We start from the raw sequence: 24,439 nt of genomic DNA on the forward strand, positions 1-24,439 counted from the left end.
GCTTGGTTTCAGGGACATTGTCATGGGGCAATGACTCACCAGTGCAGCACCTCCTGTTGGTCATCCTGGGAATTAGCTCTTCCAGCCAGGAGTGCCCTCTGTAGGCCCGTGTCTCGCCTGCCCCCTATGTCCCTCCCAGACCCTGGTGCCCCCCTCATCAGGGTTCCACCCCAGCAGTAACCCACAATCCAAGTCTCCCCACCCAGGGTGTCCCCAAACCCTCTAGCCCCACCTTGTCTCAGTGGCCACTGCCAGTCACCATCTAGCCTCCGCTCCCTGGGGCAGACTGTAGACTATGAACCACTCATCGGCAAGGTGGGGTTGGACCAGCTGCCCTCTGCCTATCTCTGGTCTGCCCCTCTGCAGCCCCAGTACCCTTTCATAGGCCTTTAGCCTGGGGCTTTGCTAGGCTGGAGCTCCCTAGTTCCCTCTACCCTTCCCCAGCAGTACTCTACTTCAGGTACCTTGCTAGTACCTTTTGTGTGTCCTTAACTAGGCCTGCAGGTTTGCTCAGCTGGAGCTCCCCAGCACTGCTCCACCTTAAGTGCCCTTCTTAGCTTCCTAGGCAACCAGGTCCTTCTCTCTCTAGGAAACTAAAGAGAGAGTCTGTCCTTGCTTCTAGCCCACAGCCCTGTTATAAGGGCCAGCTGGACCCTGATTCAGCTGGCCACAGCTGTGGCTGCTTTCCCAATCAGCCTGCTTTTCCTATTCACAGCCCTCTCCCGGGCTGCTTTAATCCCTTCAGGGCAGGAGTGGGGTAGTCATCCTACTGCAGACAGGTTTTAGCTCCAAGGCAGAATTTTACAAAAATCTAATGTTTTGTCTCAGTTGCTATCTTGCATCTTTTTGGCTTCTAAATTTCAATGCAAGTCAGGCAGTGTGGGCAGTACATGTCCTGTCTCTTTGATGATTGTGACAGTGGCTGATATTTAGCACATGAATACATATCTGCCCACATGGAACTACAATTTCCAGCAGGGTGAGAGGCTATGTAAGAGCAGGACACAGAATATGGGGTCATTATGAGGTTGTAGGGTGCAGCACAGATTGTGATCTTCATGACCTTAAGTTTATGAGTATAATGGGAGGCAAGGTGGAAGGAGAGACTCGAAAATCTGTGTTGCAACTGACAGAGCTCCCGTCTAGTCTTAGATATCAACTTGGAGCCTGGAGCAGGAGACTTCCTGAAGTCTATGAAGTCTTGACTGGGCCTGCACTTGGAAAAGAAAGGAAGAGAATTTGAAAACTCATAAAAACAGAAAGACACAGTATAAAGGTCAGAACTCAAGAATAAAAAAACTAATAGGGATTTAAGACCAGTAATAGAGCAGGAGTAGGACCTATGGGGAAGGTAGGGAGGAAAATATCTCCTAATGGAATTGGGACTAGGGGAAGGAGGGAGAGACTCCATTAAGGAGTTTTGAGGGATGGAAGAAGACTGAGGAAAATGTGTTGCACCTTGTGGTTTGATTTTTGAAAATATGGTCTCCCTATATTGTTGATTCTTTTTTTTCCCCTCAATGGTTTGTGATGGAGCACGTAAGAGTTAAGAAAAGAAATTAATTCTTTATCAGAGATGGTCCTGTGCCACAAAATGCAGATTTAGAGCTAGTTCTGGCCCATCTCTACTGTTACCTTTTTACATAATAATGGCTTTTAACAATAGGACAATAAGAGAGGATCCACTAGTGGAGAACAATGAGTTACAGCTTTAATTTGCTTACCAATTTTCATAAGTCATCTCACAGAATTACTTGTCTTAAGAGTAAAAGTATTTCAATATCTTGCAACAAGAGCATTATCATGTAAAATACAAACCTTTTGAGGAAATACTCTGCATAGGAAGGAAAGCGATACTAATTTAGGGCCAACTTCTGATCTCAGTTAGACTGGTTTAAAATTTGAGTAACTCCACTGAAGTCAGTGGAGGTATTTCAAATTACACGGGTGTGACTGAGATCAGAAGTTGGCCCTTAAATAACAATATTTCCACCAACCTGGCCTTCCACAGGATCAACTTACAAAGCTCTACACAGTACTCTGATGTATTCACAGGGCCCAGCCTTAGCAACCAAGTTGCCATGGAAACACAATGAAACTCTGGGAGGGGTGGGAGGAGTTTGCAGGAATTTTTCATTGAAGCAATTGAGTTTGAATTTGTGAAAGAGAAAATGCAAAAGGATATTTTTTGCTCTCATTTCCTTTTGGCATAGGGTAATATAAACATGATACTGTATTAGCTCTGCAACCACCAAATGCTCAGTATGGAAAATCTAAATGATGTGAACCCACACCATGTTTGTTTCCTGCAAAAAGAATTGAAATCGAGTACAGTCACCAGTTATTACTTACAACACTGATGCGGACTGTGATTCCTCTGAATATTTACATCAGCTATCTGATTCGCCTTTAAAATTTCATAGGGTCGTGTGTTTCTGCATGAGAAAGAATATGCTACATCAGAGATATACCCTTAGAATAGATACATTGAAGTTGTTGTGGGGTTTTCACTTTATTAAAAAAGCTACTTTTCTTCCCAAGAAGATGAGATCATAACATTCTTTTTCTTGGCTATAGCCATGCTACCTGAAGTTGTGATCTCATAAATTAAGTAGGACTGTACCTGGTTTGTACTTGGATAAGAGATAGCTGATCAACTCTAGGTAGGGTAGAAAATGGATTCAGTAGGTGGCATTTTTCCTTCTTGTTGTGAACCAATGTCCCCATAGGGTGCCAGAGGACTTGGTAGCATTGGAAGTGCTGCCTTTTATTTGAGAAGTGAAACCGAGGCATTGACCAATCATTTGTGGTCATTAAAGGTCCCATGAGACATTTTGCAAGAGTAGTGTGTTAACCTTAATGTCCTTGTCGGATTACAATTTGAAAATAACATTTTGTCTACTTAAATACTCAGCAGTCATACCTGGCATTCTTCTGGCATTTCAGGAAAGTATCAGCAAAAACTGCTCCCTACAAGAATGAAGCTATGGAAAAATAGGTAGTTTAACTAATGGTAAAAATATTATGCAACAGTTTCTTATAAGAGCTCTAGCACTCTATTGTTTGGAGCAGGGACTTGAAATTTAGCAGGAATGGTACTGGGGTCAGAGAAGTATCTTTTACTGACCCAGGATAATAACTCAGATTTGGCTAAGTTGTAAGTCCCTGAAAATCACCTCTTTCACATGCTCAGTAGAGCCTCTGAGGGTATTTCTACACAGCATTTTAGAGTGAGCCTCCCAACCTGGGTCAACACACTTGGGCTAGTTGGGCTTGTGCTAGTGCTCTAAAAATAGCTGTACAAGACAGTGCTTTGAAGTTGTGGTTTAGGCTGGAGCTCCGGCTCTGAAGCCTAGTTATCTGGATGTTGCAACTTCAAAGCACTGTTTGTACACCTATTTTTAGAGCACTAGTTAAGCCCCACTACCCCAAGTTGACCTGGCCTGAGAGGTTCACTCCCACCCTCAAAGGTTTGCTGATAATCTCTCTGAATATTCCACCTGCACTGAGCATGCCCGTGGCCTCTCTTACTTTCTATCTGCATTGAACATACTCCCAGGCCTCACTGATCCATCATTTGCACTGAACATGCCTCGTGGAGCTTTAGCTCCAGAATGAACAGGGAAACAACAGCAGCTACCACTCTTTTGGCCTAGGGGATCGAGTGCTGTGCTGGGCGGCAGAAGGAGACCAGCTCTTCCACTGTCTGATATTAATAATTCTGTGCACTTCACATCCCTTATTGAGCAAGACCTCATATCCTTCATTTATGAGAAAGTTAAGTATTATTCCCCAAGGTGTACAAAGTCACATTTGATTGAGATGGGAATAGAACGCTCTTTCTAATATAGCAGATGGAAGTTTCATCTACAGCCACAGTGCCTTTCAGAATGAATGTGCCAAGTCTCTATGTACCTGGCTTCTCTTTGTAACCACTAGACCAGGTTCCCTTAGAGAACCCAGAATAGAAATCAAGAATCCTTTTTGATTCTCAGCATACTACTGCTGTGTAGCAAATACTGGTGAAATGTGTTTCACCTCCATCTCTAGTTCCATAGTTTCATATTATAGAATTTGTTTGATCAGTTTTCTTTTAAAAATACATAGGAAATTACTAGAAAAACGTTGTTCATAAAAGAATGTTAAGGTTGCAAAGTCAGGCACTCAGAAGTTATGAAATGCTAGAATTAAAGTTGTCCATGCAACATTAATTTGGTTTCTCTTGTGGAGCTGTATTATGATAGTCTCTAATTACATGATCACATCCTATTGGTTCTACAGGGACCCCTGTCTTTCAGTGCACAGGATGGACAGCAAATGAAGTAGAGAGCACTAAGAAGAGAACAGATGTTCCTTAGGGCACTGGACGGGGCCCCAGGAAAGGTAAGTTCTATTCCTGGCTGTACCACAGACTTCCTATGTGAGGTGCAACTGAGGCCAGTCTTAATTCTGAAATTTTTTGACAAAAGTACCATTTGTTGACATTTCACTATGCAATATTTTTATTCGTTTTAATGTAGATTTTTGTTTGTAATAGTGTCTATATGCATAATGGTAGAATTATCATTAATCAGGCGGAAGTGTTCAATAAATATTTCTGGTGTGTGTGTGTGTGTAACAGATGATTTCATCATATCACATCACTGCAGTAAGTTGACAGCTGACTCTCTCCCGTCGACTCCGCTTGTGCTTCTCGTTCTGGTGGAGTACTGGAGTCAATGGGAGAGTGCTCAGCGGTCGATTTATCGTGTCTATACTAGACTAGATGTGATAAATCGACCCCTGCGGGATCAATCGCTGCCTGCCGATCCAGCGGGTAATGTAGACAGGCTCTAACTAAACTTACTACCAAAGTTTGATTAACTTTTGAAGTGCCTTGCGCTGTCGCTTGGACATTCAAGTTGTTCTTGAAATATTGGTATTACTGTTGTCAGGAGCTCATAAGTCCATTTGTTCTGGTGCTGTCATGTCCTAAGGCTTGGTTGTTTTGAACTGTTGTGGTTGTTGCCTGAGACCTTCTCAGGCAAAGGGGCAAACTCAGTGCCCCTTATTTTTCTCCCTTCAGGAAGCTGGAGAAGGCATTGCCTATTCTTCCTCAGTACATGTCTATCTGGAATGACAATCTTGTAAGACACTGGGGCAACCTCATATGAAACCACTGCTGTTTGTGACCACTGATTTCCATGTTAGATGCACTCTGCATTCTGATCATGAAGTGCCAGCTTCCGGGATTCTAAATCATGTTGTTTTTTTGTTTAGCTGTATCTGTCTCTAAAACTTCTGCACATCCCCAGTTCTTCTGATGTCAGTTTCTATCTTTACAGTTATTCTCATTCTCAGTTTTCTGTTAAACAAAATGTCTGTAGGTGACCAACCACGTTTCATTGGTGCTATCCTGTAATTTCACAATGCTAAGTATTGATCAGAGTTTGACTCTGCAGCCATTTTTAGTAGCACTTTGTTATTTTAATATCATTTTCCACCAATCCATTGAACTGGGGATAATGGGGTCTTATGGTTACATGTCTAAACAAAATCTTAACTGTAAACTGCTTAAAATCATGCTCACTAAACTGCATCCCATTGTCACACATTACTATGTCAGGAATATGTCTTGCAAAAACAGATATGATATGCTTGATCACCTATTTAGCCATAGTATCTTCTAGTAAAACTATCTCAGGAAAGTAAGAATATTAGTCTAGAATGAGTACATATTTTTTTCCAAACAACATAAACAAATCTACACCTACTTTGCTCCACAGGGCCAATTTTTCCTATGTCACCAACTTGGGCTCTTTTGCTTCACTTGGCCTGTATTTTTGGTATATGTGACAAGCCTTAATAATTTTCTCAGTGGTGCTGTTCATTTGAGGCCAGTATAAAACATCACTTGTCCTTCTTGTAGATTTTCTATCTTAAGTGCCATCTATTTATGCTCTTTAACATATTTTGTCTTAACCTTTAGGGCTCACCATCTGATGTCTCTAAACAAAATCCCATCTAAGACTGAGAGCTCCCCCTTGAGTTGGTGATAGGGGCTGAGAACATGCTGTTCCACCTACTCTGTGCTAATGACCTTACTCCCTTTCTGAATGGTCTCATCCTGAGCTGTTGCAATCACAGTCAACTTTTTTTCTGAGAGGGAATAGGTTTTTTAAATCAAATTCATACATTCACTGTCTAACTCTGAACATTGCTCCACTGCTCTTTTGTCAAATGCTTTACAGTGTGTGTCTGCAGCCACCAAATCTCTACCAGGTTTGCATTCAATTTGCAAATCATAAATTTGTAACCGAAAGAATATCTATATTCTCAGAGAGATGTTTGTTAGGCCCCTTTTGGCAATGATAATAAGTGGTTTATGCAGTGGCCTATGGGCTGGATCTGGCCCACAGGATGATTCTGGCTGACTCCCATGCAAGGTGCCATTCTGTAGAAAAAAATGGTGTCCTCTATGCAGCATGATCATGATGCCTGGAGGACGCCATTTTGGACCACCTAAGACATGCAAGTGAATTGTTGCATGCCTTACTAAAATTGTCCTGGCATGCCACTGGGTTTATGGTCAGAGCACTGTCCACCCTCAATAAATTTCATTCTGGACTGGGTGACTTGCATTGGTTGGCAAATTCTAATTGCCTTGTCAAGGTTTAATTCTGGGTCTCTCAGTAGCCTCTCTGAGGTTTTGAGGATTCCAATCAGAATCCAGTCTCTTATCATTAGGCTCTTATCAAAAGGGTTAGATTTTTATTGGTAAATGTTGATAAATGTTGATTTCACCATCCACACACAAACTGATGAAAAAATTATTTTTGTAGATAATAATTGAATTTTACAGATAGGCAAAGTAAGAAAAAAAATCTGCTTCAGGAGTTATTAGAGGGTGATTTAAGGCTGTTTTCTTTGAATATTTTGACATATGAGGTTGATCATTTGTTTTCAACTGTTACAAAGCTTTAATTTTTTGAATCCTAATGTCTAGTGTCATTAAATAATTATTATCTGACCCCAATTCCAAATGAAATTGGAATTCTGCCAGACTACTTATCATGCACTCAGGTAGCCCCTTCCCCCTATAAAAAATTCAAGATTGGTTCTTAATCCTTAAATCAGTAAGAAAGACTTCTATCGTTTCACATTTCTTTTTGTACCCTCAGATTAAAAAAAAACTCCAATTTTTTTTTTTACATGTCGAGGAGTACTCCTCAAATTTTTGTAATACAGTTTCATGGTTAGCCTCCTCTGCCTGAGTTACATGAAAATTGTTAAATCTGCTATTGTCAGCAATAAGGCTACCTTCTGTCTTTGTGCTGGCACCTTTTATTTTCATTATTTGCAGTGTAGGATTGTTTTAAATCTCTTCCAGTTATTTTTCATATTGCCAGAGAATTTCAACCCTGGAGCTTTTAGCTGCTCCTTTCTTCCACTCAAGTTTTTTTCTTTAATTTCTGTTTACCCCCAATAGCATGTGGTGTTTAGTAATCACATTGGGATTAAGGTGCTTGAAAGAGAATCTCTTTATTCTGTGATGCAGTTTCCCAACTGCCTCTGCATTGTAGAATGCGGGCTTCTGTATCGCACTCCCACAGACTTCCTGTCTGGGAAGCTAAACCACTTTAAGGTACAGTTCCCAACACCATGAGAGGTTGAGGAGAAAAGTAAGAGATTCGGTGATAGCATGGGTAAGGGAGGTTAGAAGATGAGAGGGGATGGGGCCACCTGGGCAGAAACAGGGGATGGAGGAAAATAGTGGATAGAAATTCTTAGTCATTGAAAGGAGAGAAGGAAGGGCATGTACTGGGGGAAAGGATAGAAGGGGAAAAGTGGAGGGGGAGGTCATGCTGGATCATATTAATTTTTTCTTTAAGAAATCAGCAGGATCCTTTGCAGAAAGGGAGGAGGGAATAAAATGTGGGTAGGACACGAAGGCAGAGTCAAACATGTGAAGAGTTGGTTGGGGTTGTAGGTGTGTGATTCTAAAAAGGAGAAGTAGAATACTTTGCCTAAGAAGATGGCAGAATTAAAGGGGGAATAAGTGTAATTTAGTGGAGAAAGTTAGTCTTCCAGTTTGATTTTTGGGGTGAAATGAGCATATCAATATTTACTTGCAGAGTTCTTTTGATTCTATATATTGTCATCTTTCCATAAGACCCTCTCCTTCTGGGTGACTTTTGCACAAACATTTGCCCTTTGTGAAGAGTGTTTTTTGAATATTACAGGTTTCAGAGTAGCAGCCGTGTTAGTCTGTATTCGCAAAAAGAAAAGGAGTACTTGTGGCACCTTAGAGACTAACCAATTTATTTGAGCATAAGCTTTCGTGAGCTACAGCTCACTTCATCGGATGCGTTCAGTGAATGCATTCAAAAACATAAATTTGTTAGTCTCTAAGGCGCACAAGTACTCCTTTTCTTTTTGAATATTAATTATGTTCTCACCCCAAGTGGTCCCTATGTTTATTCAGTCAGAAATCTCAGGCATCCTGATTTTTATACACACATGAATTAAATTATTCATTGCTGTTTGTTTATCAGACAGAGATGACCTGTGCCTGCTGATGGGGGGACGGAAGCAGAGGCAGAGAGAGGGCATCTGGCTTCAGCAGTGTTACTGAGCATGCTCAGTACAAGCCAAGTAGCAAATTGGGGGTGGGATGTGACACCCCCCCAGGTTCCTCCCCATGTGTCGCCTCTGATATCAGGTATGATTCACATTAGAGGGTAGCTCACTGTCACAAGTGAGTTGGAGCAAATCTATGGAGAATTCTGGAAACTAGGAGGGCAGTTTAGAAATGAATTCAAAGACGAATAAGAAACCAATTAAAATGTCAGAGTGTGCAGACATACCAAGTGTCATGCATCTTGTGTGACACGCACTTATACATTTAAAGTCATCATTCAGTGGTGCTGTGAGTATGCGGAAGGGCCATGGCTGTAATTTATCCTGGCTGAAGCAAGGAGTCACTGTGGTGCCTGAAGAGCAGGCAGCCAGATGTATCTCTCTTGTCTGTTCCCCACTTTTTCGGCTGGTTCTCAACCAGGTGGAGCCTCGCCTGTGCCCCAGCAGGGGAGGTGAGGAGTTACAGGGGAGAAAGGAGGGACAAGGGTTATTGAGAGGAAGGAAGGTGGGGCAGTAGCTACTGCCACTGGTGGGAGGTAAGTGAGGAGCAGGAGCAATTATGTGGAACAGAGGTAAATGAGGAATAGCAGGGGAGACAGGAGAGGGATAGTAGCTAATAGAGAGGACCAGAGCTAAAGGGCCTAATGCCATCCCTTAGCAGCCACCTCTCAGGTTCCCTCCTGTCCAACATCTACACCCCCTCACTCTCCATAGGTTACCCCGAGCTTCCCCCAGGCTGCTTCTGCTTCCTGCCAAGTCCTTGCATCCTCCTTTTGAGGGGTGCATGGAATAAGGTCCTGCCACCCACTGTCAGGGAGCCCTATAAATGGAAATGTACTCTCAATACAACGCCTTTCACTGGCACTAAAGCCACACAGTGTTTCCCAAACGGATGTTTGTGGGCATAGGTAAATTATCACACATGGAACACCATAAAATGTGGCAGGTTATGAAGATGAGGGTAACAGATTACTGCTTCCTGGAGAGAGAATAGTTTAAACCAGTTAAACCATTAAACAGTTATTAAGACTTGAGTCTCATTTACAATAAAACTCCATTACACTGCTCTGTAAAGTGGTCTTACTTTAATTGTAATTGTAATTTATGCCCACTTGAAGGCCTCTTTATAGCACTGCCAGGGCAGTATACAGGATTCTTAGTGTAAATGAGAATCAGACCATCCTTCAGGAGTGACTTTAGATCACTATTCACCTGAACTGGATTAGAATCAATTGTGTGGTTGAAAGATTTATACAATTATCAGTCCCAGGAGCTAAGTGGGGACAGATTTTCAAAGTGCTCACTACTCATAATTGAGGCCAGATTTTCAAAAGGGCTCAGTTCCCATTCAACACTGAAATAAGGGCCAGACTTCCAAGTATTCAGCACTCAGCAGCTCTCAATGCAGCACCCAGGACCAGATTTTCAAAAGAGCTAGGCCTCCATTAGTTGCTTTGGTAGCATTTCTATACCTTCTAGGTCAGTTTCAGAAAAGGATCTTTGGTCACTGCATTAAAAGTCCATAAACTCTCCCTCTCTACCCCTTCCCCTGCCTCTCTTTCACTGGACTACAGATGACACTATTTTAAAATACCCAGTTTGCAAAAGGGTTAAATATTTAGCTACATTTTTTCAAAGGGCTAATAAGAACCAGAGAATCTCTGAAAGCAAACCTGTAAAAATTGGAATCTGCCAATGTACATTTGTAGCAATCAAAAAAATCAAACAAAATGTGTGCATTCATGTTGCTGTCCTAGATGTAAAAGAAACAGCTGAATGAATGTCTTGGGGTGAAATACACATTCAAGAAAACAGTTTTGCTCACACCCCCTTCCTAATAAAAATCCCTTACATTTAATTGTGAAATATCTTTACTGCAAAACAATTGTGCTAGTCATCTTTAGATCACTGTAAGCAGGCTTTTTTTCTCAGGTTGTTGTATGAAAGATCCCGCCTGTGTTTGAAATGGAATCTTCCACTATTTAGCAAGTCTTTGTTGAATGAGTCATCCAAGCTGTTTCTTATTGGCTGGGATGGTTAGCACCCAAGGGATTGCCTGGCAGAGGCTGCAAGGCCTTGCTTCATTCACAGAAATGTTGGTATGCTAGCCAGTCCTTTCATTCACATACACAGAATTTCATTCACATTTTGCAGGTTTTTTTTATCTGCTTCTAATGAAGAGAGCCATTTGGAAATGACAGGGTTTTCTGTGTATTAGAGAACAGTAGAAATAATCTATGATGTGTATATTTGCTGTTGCTATGCTAGCAGGATGGAGAGAAAAATGAATGCTGTGTGGATACTGTAGCAGGTTTGCAGTGGGTGATGAAAGGCTATTCCGCAGATCACTAGAAATCTGTTTTTACACTGAATAGGACATTTCCATTATTCATCACTGCTGGGATAAGAGGTGCTGACTTAACTTAATGTGTCATAAATTATACTAATTAAATACCTGTATTTAAAGCTGTGTTAGTGTATTTGTACTTCATGCACTGCAGCCTTAGTCATGGGGGAAGGGAGGGAATCCCTCAAGATAATTCCTTCAAAGATATGCTGCAGCTATACTGATTCTTTTAAGAGAACTTGCACCGTTAAACTTCTTTTGTCTGAATTCCTTTTTTACAGTGCAGTATAATGTCCAAAATCCATAATTTGCAAAGCAGACCGACTGACTAAAAAGAGCCATATGGTTTATAATCTGCATTGTATTTTCATTATACTGTACATTTTGGATTTTTACAATAAAAGGGAAAAGAGATTCAAATTTTCAGTATTTATACCTATTTTCTTATTCCTCCTAGGTGTTTTTGACTGGCATTTATGCTTCACAGGAGCTAGTGCATTTTATATTCTTTACTGCAGGGCATCAGTATGCTGATATAAGGACTATTGAATATTTCTCTGGTATTTAATTTTTCAGACTTAAGCTAAATATTCAGCTGTACTGAAGATCCATTTTACAGTTTTTGCTTTAGAGTGAAAATCAGTGGTGAACGAAGGCATATTTCGTAAGCCTGCTGCCGTACATCAGAATTTTTTTTTCTTCAGACACAGGTATTTCATGTAACTGCATTAAAAAACAGAAAAAGCTTGCTCTTGAATAATATAGTGCAGAAGGATTTGTTTCTGTACAAAAACTGTGATGTAACAGTTTTTGTGAGAAACGGCATTGGCACAAAGGCATTTGTTAAGGCTGTTAGGCTGCTTTTGTGAAAGAAAATGAGTATAGTCTTTAGTGTAGTATGTCCACCCAATTTTTTGAATGCTGTTGTATGTCAAGATTTTCTGAAAGCCTTCAAGATATGTGAATCCTGTTTTGTTTGTGTATGTTGAAGCATTGTTATAATATCTGATCCCTAACTGTGACCTTTTTTTTAACAGATTGACGAATATGTGATATGGAAGAATGTTTTAACAGAAGAATAGAGTGGAGTGGTTTTCTTTTAAAGTTAGTCCAGATATTTAGAGGTATTTAATTTTTCCCCTTTTTGTTACCAAAAACAAAGATTGGAAGGAAATATCTGTTTGAGAAGACAGGAAAAGGAAATTTGAGAATTGATTGGTGCTAGTGTGCTGTAAGTGGGTGGATTTTTTTTTTTTTTTTTTTGCTACAGGAAGTGATTTGCAGTGTTCACTGAGCCTTTTGTTGAAAAGGGTCCTTCTCATTTGTGTGAGTCATGCTTTTGCTGTGAGCGACTTGGCAGCTCTAAGCAGGACTGGGATCTCTTTCATAGAAAACTGTTACTTCACCCAACCTTAACGTGGAACCATACATTTATTTAAAAATTATTTTGCACTTCCTTATACTCTTTATTCTTTTTAAGCCAAAATTTACTCTCTGTCCTCATTATTATGAATCGCCTGCTATGTTAGCACAGGCATCTCCTGCATTGGCATCAGATTTGCCAGAACATATGCAGGAAACCAGATAGAAGGGCATGCTTCAGCGTACCAAGTATAACCGCTTCAGGAATGATTCCGTGACATCAGTTGATGATCTTATTCACAATTTGTCCATGAACAGCAAAGTCTCAGCAGTTGCTACGACCTCAACAGCACCTTCATACCTGGTCTCGCCTGAAGTTCTCCGCAAAGACCAAGAAGATGGACCCACCACCTTTTGTACCCTCATCCATAAGGTGTCCCACTTGAAACTCTCCAACACAGGCAGCCTTTTGGGTATCAAAAATCTCTCCTCTGCAGTGAAGGAGCTTGCTGTCTCCAAATTGCAGGGAAGCTCGAGTGCTTCTAGCTCAGCAGCAGGGGCTTTAGACAACACATGTAACCTTGTCTCTGCCACTCCGTGTTCTCAGCAGGACATGAGCAAGATGAGTACAGGAAAAAAAACACGGTCAGAGGAAATGCACCTGGGAGGTGAAGACTGGAATCAAAGTAGCAGCTTTGTCAATAAACCCTCCCGAGGGTGGCTGCACTCGAATGAGAAGATCCTGGGACCTGGTGTGACGTACATTGTGAAGGTTGGTCTGCTTTCCTTCCATTCTCTTTTTTTAATCAATGAAAATTTCTCTGCAGGTTTTGATGACAGACTAGTGAAGCTGAAAGGATCTCTATGTGTATGTTCTTTTTTCTGTGGAATGCATGGAATGTAAATGTAGAAAGGCAGGATTAGAAAGCAGTGTTAATTTGTTATATTAGAGAAGAGGAAACAGGCACGTTGGCTCTATCAGTTAGCATGTTTTACAGCTATGTAGAAGATTTTTTTTCCTCAAGATAAAAAGCTGTTTTTCTTACATTCGGTATTTTTCTTAATTCAGATTTTTGATTTTATCTGCCATATTGTGTATGTCTCCAATACATAGATTTTCAATATGTCTGGTGCAATCTGTAATACAGGAGGAATGAGAAACACCTTTACGTGAGACCTGTTTATCATGCACCATATTTCAAACTAAAAATTACTTCAAAGAAAAGTGCATTTTTGAGTGAAGTTGTATTTGCAATCTCATGGTGAGAAAACCACAGATTACCGTTTTGTCTCATTCCATAAATAGCAATATTGTTTATCTCAGTAGTGCAGACAAAATGCAGACTCGTTTTACGTAACAGGGATTTGGCTGTCTTAAACATTATTTCTCTTTTCAGTTCATTGATGCTTTATGTCGAGAGCAGTGAACCGTAGATGTCCAGGCTAATACTGTTGTATTTTTGAAAGCATTTAAAATGTACAGTAAAAAGGATGGTACCTTTGGTAAGAAGGGGGTGCATGCAGTTTCTCTGTCGTGGAAGATTCCAGTTGATGTTTTCAAATATAGCATATAGTAGGTATAAAAGTAATTATACTGTTCAAAATTCTCTCTTAAATCACAAATTCTTACATATGTAACAGCTCTGATGCTTAAGAGTTAAATTACTATGTAACAGTGTTAAGCAGAAGGTAGATCTATTTTTATCTCAGTTTTTTCAGCGTGTAAAAAATTACAGCATAAAATTTAATCCACAGTGTTTTAAATGAGTTAAAGCAACACTAAATTTAGAGTAATGTGAGGTAAACAATATTAAAAACAGAGCACGTTTTTAACAATTGGAGTTTTGAGAAGTAGGTTTTTGATTGATGATAGATTTAACAAGAGATTTAACAGTTCAAAACCCTTTTTTAAAAGTACTGTCATTCTTTGTCAGTCTCAAACTTATCATGAGACATAAAGGAAAATGAATTAGTATCAGCTTTTTGAATGCACACTGCTTTTCTGTTACTATACAAGAAGTCTCTTGGTAAAATTGACACCTGGATGTTGGGTGTTAAAGTAGCGGGCCTCTGTTGTTCTCTTGTATTACAATATTCTGGTTAACAAAAGGTCATATACTGTACTCACTTTTGCTCATGAAACTTACTCCATTTTTTTCTGCTTAAGACATCATCAGAAGCATGCAGTTACTGGCTTTTGGAATTCACTGTTACAAGTGCAATCAAAAGTAACAATTATGAAGCAGAACAAATACAGTACTTATTTTCTTGAGCTAATATGTTGATTGATTGACCACAAACATGCTAGAAGAACCTGAAAAGTTTGAGTTTGATTGAAAAGAGATGAAAGAAATGATTTTTTAAAATAAAAGTGAACTCTAAAAAAACTAACCAATATTTAATGTTGGAACTATGCAAAGACTTCTCTCTATGCAATGAGTATCACATGCTTTAACCAGTCTATTGGGATATTTAAAAAAAAATAGCTTTAGCATTAAACAGCCTATATTTCAATTGGGTTTTACATGTAATCAGAATGTATAACATTATAATGTTTAGCATTTATTTTAAAAATAGGATGATGAGATCTTTAACTTTTTGCTGTCTGGAATACTCACTTATAGATACAACTGTATTGTAAATGTCAAAACAAAGTTTAAAAATGGTATAAATAACAAAGAATAATGTATGAATGAAATTAAAACCCATCATAGTTAGTTAATAATTTGCCTGTTCATTAAGTCTCTCTGAATTTTTTCCTCAGCAACTGCAGTATTCACATAAATAAGAACAGAAGTGCAGTTCCCACATCATTAAACACTGTTAGTTCCCCAGGCTTTTGTGCATTCAAAACATCAAATCAATACATAGATAATGTACATTGAAGGGAAACAGTCTTTGGATACCTCATGGCTATATTGAATGTCTGGGGGACTTGTACAGTGTTTAATTAGTACCATATGCCTTGCTGAGCATTCCATATGTCATTTGTTAAATGAAACAAAAATTTGATTTGCTGTTAACCAGAAAAGCTTTTATCATTGTATGTGTGTATTGGCATAGGGTTAGTATTTTTCATTAACTCACATCAGAAATGTGGAAATTATTCATGGAGGAGGGCAAAATGTCACCAGTGGACAGTTTGATGTAAACCATGTTGGAACATCTCCAAGTAGAGTGAGCAATATTCCTATGTTGACTTGAACTGTACATGTGTATTATATACAATATAAAATATATGCCCTTTCCTCAATTTCCTTTTTTTCAAGTCCACAATTATAAACAACATATAATTTGCAAAAGAAAAATGGGCAAATATTTTCCTCAGTTATGACAGTGGTCATTTTTTTGCCAGACTTTATTGCTATCTCAGTTTTTTAAGCTTGAGCACATTGTCCATTTTGAGATGGACGACGTAAATGCAATATTTAAAAGTGGGTAGGATATATATTGCACAGGAGCTGTGAGACAATCTTCTGTTGCGGTGGAATTTTTTTGGACCTAAAACTATAGGTGCTATCTATAATCTGTTTTTCCTGTGAATTTCATGTGGATTATGGATTTTTTATGGTAAAATTTCATCACAAACACAGTGAAAAGGTTGTGTAACAAATTATAGTTGTTCAAACTATATTTGACTTTTTAGTTCATTTGCTTGACATCAGACATGTATGGAGACAGAATACTGAAGGGTGCTGGTATTCTACTTACACCATTGGTGAACAATTTGACAACTTGTGGATTAATGAAAACAATGAAAGAGAAAATGGCTTGTAGTAATAGATGTCCTTGAAGATCTCAATTGTTTCTGTTACAGAGCCTACATTTAATGTAGAGTGATTATAAATGTTCGTGTTGCTAGAAAAATAAATCCATGCAATAAAACAGTGTAAAACTGCATAATCTAACAACTAACAGCAGTTAAGTGTTTCAATGAAACTCATTTGTTTCAAATTATAGAAGTCTACTGGTTATCTTAACTGTGATAATGGCATCGGTGTTTTGTTTATTTGTAGATTTAACTGACAACACAGTCAACAATCATGATAGGAAGTAAATAGACGTTAGCCTTTAATTAACCTGTGGTTCAGTCTTGTAATAAGTACCGATGAGATTAAAATAGTGGCCTTCAGCAGTTTTAAAGTAAAACAAAACAAAAAATGCTATTATATTGCAATATAATCTATTCTTATATTCAAAACATTTCATGCAGTGCACGCAAAAGTGCTTTACTAGGCATAAAAACAAGCCAGTTAATGTGGATAAACCATAGAAAAAGTAGTACGTAAACCAGGTCTTTAAAAAAAACAAATATACAATCAGTCTTTCAGATCAAGGGACAAGAATTCCAGATATAAAGAGCATGACCCCACAAACAAAAATTTGAATGATAAAACATTGTAAAGTACATTAAAATCATATTGCAAAAATACGTACGTGCAATACCTAATTGGCAAGGATATCTAATAAATTTGGTCATCACACTCACACTGCAGTCTTGAGTGGGAGAAAATTTTTAAATCTGATAAGGAAACTGGTGGATACTTTTTTGTGTAGCAATTTGAGAGTGAAACCAAATTTAGGTCCCAATCCTACGCACTGTTACACACATGCTTAACTTTACTTACAGGAGTCGGTCCCAGTGAAATCAACGTGACTACTCTCATACGTAAAATTAAAGCTATGTGTATGTGTTTATAGGAGGGGTAATGCTTATACATCATCGTCCATTTAGATGTTATTGGAGCATCCATGTCAGACCACAGGCAGGTTATATGAGATTTTAACAGCATTCTGCAGGCAGTTGTTGAATTTAGGGAATTATTTCCGTCTTTTGGGACTAAATCATAGCTTTAAGCACAGCTCTGAAAAGGGATTGACATGTAAACTGCACCACCCATTGCATTTCCATAGGAGGCGTTGTACTTAAGGGCTACACTTCTGAGGCACAATTCCCTCTCTTCTTCCCCTATGCTATAGTGGGCAATAATTTGCTACTGGCCTACACCAGCAGCAGATTATAACAGCTTCTGTAGCCATTTAGTTGTTCTGGTGAGTCTTTGCCCATTAGGAAGCTCACGCAGCAAGGGAAGGGGTATTCTTACTCTCCCTTGCTGGGGCATATAATCAAAGTTACAATCTAGCCCTTAGTTTTATTTGTAGAGTAGTAAAATTAAAACATGACTTTTTGGTTTGCTTTTGTTTGTTGCAGCCTGCTATATTTGGCTGATGATAAATTTCCCTCCTTTATGATAGTATTGTTTGGGGTGGTTTTTTTTTTTTTTTGGTCAGCTTTTCATTGCTCCTTACGTCCATCATGATGCACCTGTACTAACTACAGAATAACTAGTACTAAGCATGTTAACTATAGATCCAGTTTTCAGTGGCGGCCTCTAAATTATTACAAGCCACATTTCTTTATTTGTGTACAATAAAGGCATTTGTAAATGTAATTCAAGTAATTAGGCACACAATTCCCAAATATCCAATTTACAAATCCAAATGTGGGGTTTGTGTGCATGTTTACAGGCCAAGTTCTAAATGTGTCCTTATGATAATAACAGGGATGAAAGTGAATTCCTTATATTTAAATTCCACTATTGCCACCCCCTAAGCTTTGAAAAATCGTGAGTCAGGACTCAAAAAAAAAATCGTGAGTTTGACTTTAAAATCATGACATTAAAATATGTTTTGGGTGCTTTTTGTCTTCTGGTTTTTGAGTCTTTAGGGTTCATGTTTTCAAGTTTTTCTCAGCAACCATGAGAACTAGAAACTTACGTGAGAATCTCAGCTTTCACTTAAAGAAAAACTTTATCACATGACTCCAGGTGCTGGAGCTTTATGAAAAACATCAGAAGGGTGGCAACTCAGTTTCTTTTCTGAATTCAAAAACTTGGGTAGGGGATAAGGCAGAATTAAAAAAGAACTACTTTGATCTCAGAGATTAATTTTTCTAATGTTCTACAACTCTTTTGTGGTCAGTCTGTAGCCTTCAGTTTTGCTGGAATGGCAAGACTGTCTACAGTTAAGTAAACCCTTTGTTTCTTGCTCAGTCCAAATTCCCATTAAGTTTATTGGTTCTGATCTAGTGTCTATGGACCTGATATGAAGATTATTGAAGTCAATGGAAAGATGACCACTGAGTTTGGATCAGGCCCTATGGGCAGAAGTCATAGATGATAGCCCATAATGGTAGGGTTGTTTTTATTCCATCAATCAGATATTATTACACACTAGGGACCTTTGCTAGCAGCCATTTAGGTCAAAAGCAAAGCACGCATAGACTTCATTAGTGCAGGATCAGGCCTCCGGTGAGAACTTTTGATTCACAAAATGCTGTAGAAGTTTCAGCATGTTTCTTCATATTTATGATTCTTTTTACAGGTGGTGTTAATATTTATTTGATTAGTAAAGTCTCAATTATATATGTTTAAAGAAAGGTCAGTAGAAAATCCTGCTGATTATTTACAATATAAACTACCCAAATTTACTAACTAGTTTAGGTGGCAAATCGGCACTCAGCTGCCCTTTTTCCCCCCCTTTGGAAATTAGACTTTTGATTACTTTCACTACATTCAGATAACATCACAATCACAAGAGTAATTCTGTGCAGGTTATTTAAATATCTGTTGCTAAAAATTAAAAGAGGCACAGCCCTCCACTTATATGAATGAACCAAGATCTTTAGGGATATGGACCATGGGGCTTTCATGCAGAATCCCTTCCTTTCCTCAGTACCACTGAAGGACCCATGCCCTTGTCCCCTGGCAACATACCCCATTGAGGAGCCCACTTAGATTGGCAGACTACCTATACCTTATTCTCACTCCATTTTAAGGCATAGAGTGGAAGCTAATGCTGAAAATGTCAGTGTTAAATCCTTCTGACGTTTCCACTGGAAACGCTGCAGGTTTGCCAGAAGATGTTATCACACAGTGCAGATATCTTACCAACTCTTACGTTTTTTCAAAACTGACACAGCTGACCCTGTCCATGGAAAATCAACTGCATGATGCTACCAGGGAATGAATTTCAGAGGTCTGAAGGAGAGTAGGTTGGCACTGCTCCTACCTCCACCTATTCTAGCCCGATCTAGTGTAGATTCCATTCATTCTGTGCGATTGAAGATCTGATCTGTCCCAGTATAACCACATGGCATGTGTCATTTTGCTATGGCTTAATATCTGACTAACTATTTGGAAAGTGTGCTTTAAAAGGGGCCTAAAGGAATTAGGCCCCCCAAATCCCACTGAAAGTCAATAGGAGTTAGGTGCCTAACTTCATCAGCCTGCTTTAAGAATCCCAGCCAGCACTGAAATGAATATAGTGAAATCAGCATAAAGATTTAAAGATCGCTACCTGGCAGCAAACAAGATACATTAAGATAAAGGGCAGACAAAGACAAGGAGCAGATCTAAAGATGATAATGTAAGAGAGAAGAAAATCATTAAAAATCTCTTCCCCTTGACATCATCACATTTATATTTGCACAGAAGTTAGGGGGGTTTGTTTGTTTTTTTATTTTAAATCAAATCTAGGAAATACATTAAATTATACAAATCCAGGAAGTAAGAAAAACAAGAACAAAAAAGAAAATAAATCCTATCTGTTCTCTGAAGAAAAGGAGTACTTGTGGCACCTTAGAGACTAACCAATTTATTTGAGCATAAGCTTTCGTGAGCTACAGCTCACTTCATCGGATGCATCCGATGAAGTGAGCTGTAGCTCACGAAAGCTTATGCTCAAATAAATTGGTTAGTCTCTAAGGTGCCACAAGTACTCCTTTTCTTTTTGCGAATACAGACTAACACGGCTGTTACTCTGAAACCTGTTCTCTGAAGGGCTTCTAAATGCCAGACACTGTATAGTATGCATGCTGCATGTATCTCGATGCTGATCTGCTTTTATTACCCTTTTATTTGTTAGTACAGAATTATATTCCAAAAAATGCCTTTATTGTTTGTAAAGTTTAACATCTTCACTATCTCCGACACCATATCACCACAATAAGGTAATTGTAAAAAGTAAAACTCTTTTTGTTGACTTGCACGGGAACCTTGTAAGCAGCACAGGTACTGTAGTCCAAGCATTTTGAATAGATCCTTTTCTCTTCACCGCCTCAGAAACCTGAATGATTCATACTGAGGGCAGATGCCATGTTTTATAGTAAAATAAGACATCAGCCATTTTAACTTAATACTATCTAAAATCTAAGCAGCAGTCAGGAGAAAAAGATCAAACAATTAAACTGCACGTCTGTGAGTCTCCGTCTAAAAAAAGTTATTAAATGAAGAATTGTGTTGCAAGCACTATACAATGTAGTTAAAACAGTGGCAGCTTGATGTTGTATTGAGTAGCAGAACCCAGTCTTCTGAGACTTAATTCACAGTGCTCTATCCACTAGGCCTCAGTGCTCTCTAAGTTTTCTTATACTGCCAGAACAGAGAAGAGTGGTTTTATTGTAAATGAGAATCAGGTTCAAAGATATTCTCATGGCAGAGAAGGAAAAGCTAAATACTTCTTCTAGTGTTTCACTGAAATCTGAATTAGATTTGGGCCCAGGATAGATAACATTTAGGAGAAGTTATTTATTTTAATTTATTTAATTCATGTTAAGATCAGTTTTATTTGCACATCTGTGTGTGTGTGTGTGTGTGCGCGCGCGCGCTTACGTGTACTGAAAGCACTTGATTGTTAGCATATCAGACTGACGTTGGTGTAAGAACTGGTGACTGGTTCTAACACATCGAAAAAGACAAAAAGGCAAGTTCACCCCAGCCAGGGTGGATTTGATTTAAATCATGATTTAAATCACTAGTCAGGAAGACTCAATTTAATCATGGATTTCTACATAAAAGTGCATTCCTGGTGGTTGTTATAACCTTAAGACACATTCTTCACAACTCAGAGATGGATGTAGGTTTCATTTTTAGAAGGTACACACTATACATTTTTAAAGTGATGTATTTTGAAAATTTTTCAGATTAGTTTTACAGCTATATCAGAAAATGAATGATTGTTTCGTTATTTCATTTACGAAAGGTAATTGAAGCAGATATCTATGAAGTCATTGGGAGGTGAACTATCTCCAATTCAACAGGTTAATCATTAATATTTGGAGGATTTTCTTGCCATGCTGTATTAGGAGGAGAACATCACCAGACAGACATTTAAATTGTTTTATGTAACTAAAACAATGTTATGTATTTTGGATTTTTTTCTTCAACAGCAAACATAATATTTTAACAAAACAAGCATATGAATTTTTGAATGTACTTAAACATTCAAGTTTTTTAAAATCAGGTTTGTTTTTGTTAGAATTGTTAACTAAAATAGTTAAATAAAATATTTAAAAAATCAAAAATTAAATCGACTATGTCAGCCAGGTCAACATGAGAAATTTAAAATATTGGCTTCTGCCGCTAATTCAGTCGTCTTCACCTTCATTTTCCTGTTTGTTCATAATCTGGAACATTTAAGACATTTAAATTTTTTTTCCACAGTTTGCTATATCTTTTACTGCTACTTCTTGTAAGTATTCTGCTGGGTGTGCATTTCCTGTTGTACCAATTGTTTCTGTAAGGAAGACATTCCCTTCTTCTGTTGTCACACAAGCACATACAACAGGATCATTGTGGACATTGCTCCACCCATCAAGACTCAGGTTAACAATTTCACCCTCTAGATCTTTTGCACACTGCTCAATTTCTCTTTTATACACTTTATCCAACAATTTGCCTGCGACATCTGCTCTGTTGGGTGGACTGTATCGTGGTCTTAATGACTGAACCATGTTAATGAAGTGTGGGTTCTCAATCATATGGAAAGGAGAGTTTGTTTCATAAACAAACCAGGCAATTTTTTCATCAATTACCTCTTTTTGTAATCTGCTGGTTCTTATCACAAATTTATCTGTGGTTGTTTCTGGATGATAGAGATGTTTTTTTCTTTTTGCTACAGGTGATATACTGTGGCTATGTGACATACATGATGTGGCAGATAACTCTGAAACTATAGAAAATGATGGTGATCTTGAAGGTGGATAGTCTTCAGAATCCTGTATGTTGAGGATGGATTCTCCTAAACAAAATAAGTCCGTGCAGTTATTTAATTATTATTACCATACTGCTCATTTAGTAGTACTCACTGCATTCGCTGACACTCAATACCACTTAAAGGTGAAATTGTAAAAGGAAGATCTGCCTATTTCAGCTGTTTATTTTTTTTATCAGAACTGCATCTAAAATGATAGTAACATAGCATAACAACTATATTTTTTGCTTAAACATGAGAATTCAAGAATAGTCCAGAAGGAAGACAGGCAGTCCTTAAGAAAAAAGTATGAAATAAAAAAGTTTACCAACCTGAAGATCCTGCATGTTCAGACGTGTTCCTTTCACCATCTTCAACACAGCTTCCTCCTGAGAAGGAACACTTTTCATGATGTTATTTCATTCGGGCAACCAGGCCTTGCTTTTCTTTGTTGCACTGTTTGCATTTTGCGTGCATGCCTCTCTTACCCACAGGCAGAGGAACTTCATTAAAATATTCCCAAACTGAGTCTCTTTTACGACCTGCTGCCGTTATAGGTTTTGCCTTCTAGTGAGAGAATGGTATGGTAGATCACAAATCAATGAAGGCTACACTCAGAAAGACCTCCAGACTTCTGGAATATGTTGCTCAAACAGTTTCACTTTTGTTTCTACTGCCTGTCCCTCCCTTCTCACATTTATCTCCAGACCAGATCTATTCTGCCCCCAACAATCTACTTTTTGAAACTTTGCACTTTTAGAGGGAGATAAGGGATTGACTCTGTGTACACAAATTTGCAGAGGGACAATAGAGTTGAGGTCCATTATTTCTCACATCTATATATTAATTTATTTAAAAACAAGTTTGCTGTTAACAAGCATGTGATCTCTGGAGAACTGTAAAACTAAGCATCTCTGATGGTATCTTCTAGACTGAGCACTGAGTTCCATTGGGTAAATAGAAAGATTAACCTAAATAATCTATACAGAAGCCTTTGGAGCCCCATAAGATTGGGTCGCTAATCCATGAACTATTGGCACTCATTTACAAGACTTTTCTTAAACATTTACATGAATATATTGTCTCATACTATAGAATTAGAATTTATAATCCCTATTCCATAATGAGATATCTTTGAGCTATAAAGTATCTTAATTAAAACTATCTTTAGATAGATTTTTTCCTCAAAAAGCATTTTATAAAAAAATCCATTTTTAACTTTTTTTTTTTTAAAAAACCATTGATTTTTATCCAACCATGACCCCAGCGTAAATTGGTTTAATGCCATTGAATTTAATAGGGTTTCAACAGCTTACACTAGAGCAGTTAATTTGGCCGAAGGTATACAGCCAAGTTGTGATGTGGAACTAAAATTTTTGACTGCCCTACATGCGTAACACATTAAAAAGGTGTGCTCTCTAACAATTTTTGTTTTTGTCAAATGAAGAAAACTGACAAGAATTTTGCAAACCATCTGAAGTATGAGTACAGGCTGGATTTACATATCTACATTTGAGCTGCATCTATGCTGGCACTTTCAGGATTCAAAATTAATGATGACCTTTGAAGCTACATTGAAAGTAAAAGTGGGAGAGATTGTAGCACAGATAGGACTCAGGCATTTTTGCCACTGTATTGTCTGATGATGTTCAGAACAACAAGTTTATATTAGAGCAAATACCAACTTTTTGTTTTGTCTTTGTACATCGCCTAGCACAATAGGGTCCAGGTCCATGAATAGGGCTGCCCGGTACTACGGCAATACTAATACTAAATACTTCTAGATATACTGTACACTATTTGTGGTTTAACATATGTCATTAGGATCTTCTATTGTTGCAAAATGTTTTGGTTGCAGAAGCTTTTGCATGTTCATATTAAAGGATTTCTGATGCGTGACAAGCTGCTAGAACTAATCTACACAGTGCTTTTAAGAAAATGTATCTTGTCAGAGATGGTTGGTGGGCAACAAAATACTCTGACAACTGTGGCAGAGTAGTTCATCTTATTTAAGTATGCATTAATGAAGAATAAACAATGCACTGCTGATACAGTATTGCATAGTGCATATATTTTCAT

At 38.3% G+C, this 24,439-nt stretch overlaps 1 protein-coding gene across 1 annotated transcript in view; it reads left to right on the forward strand.

Annotated features, from left to right (window-relative positions):
* The first annotated feature begins 12,286 nt into the window (after window positions 1-12,286).
* Window positions 12,287-24,439, forward strand: part of SHC3 (SHC adaptor protein 3) — a 75,132-nt gene continuing 62,979 nt past the window's right edge. The window contains exon 1 of the mRNA XM_074953107.1: window positions 12,287-13,100. Within this exon, the coding sequence (XP_074809208.1) occupies window positions 12,561-13,100 (540 nt within the window). The 5' untranslated portion in view covers window positions 12,287-12,560. The remainder of the gene's footprint in view (window positions 13,101-24,439) is intronic.

The sequence above is a fragment of the Natator depressus genome, chromosome 5, assembly GCF_965152275.1.
Source record: "Natator depressus isolate rNatDep1 chromosome 5, rNatDep2.hap1, whole genome shotgun sequence".
In the NCBI taxonomy this organism is placed as follows: domain Eukaryota; kingdom Metazoa; phylum Chordata; order Testudines; family Cheloniidae; genus Natator; species Natator depressus.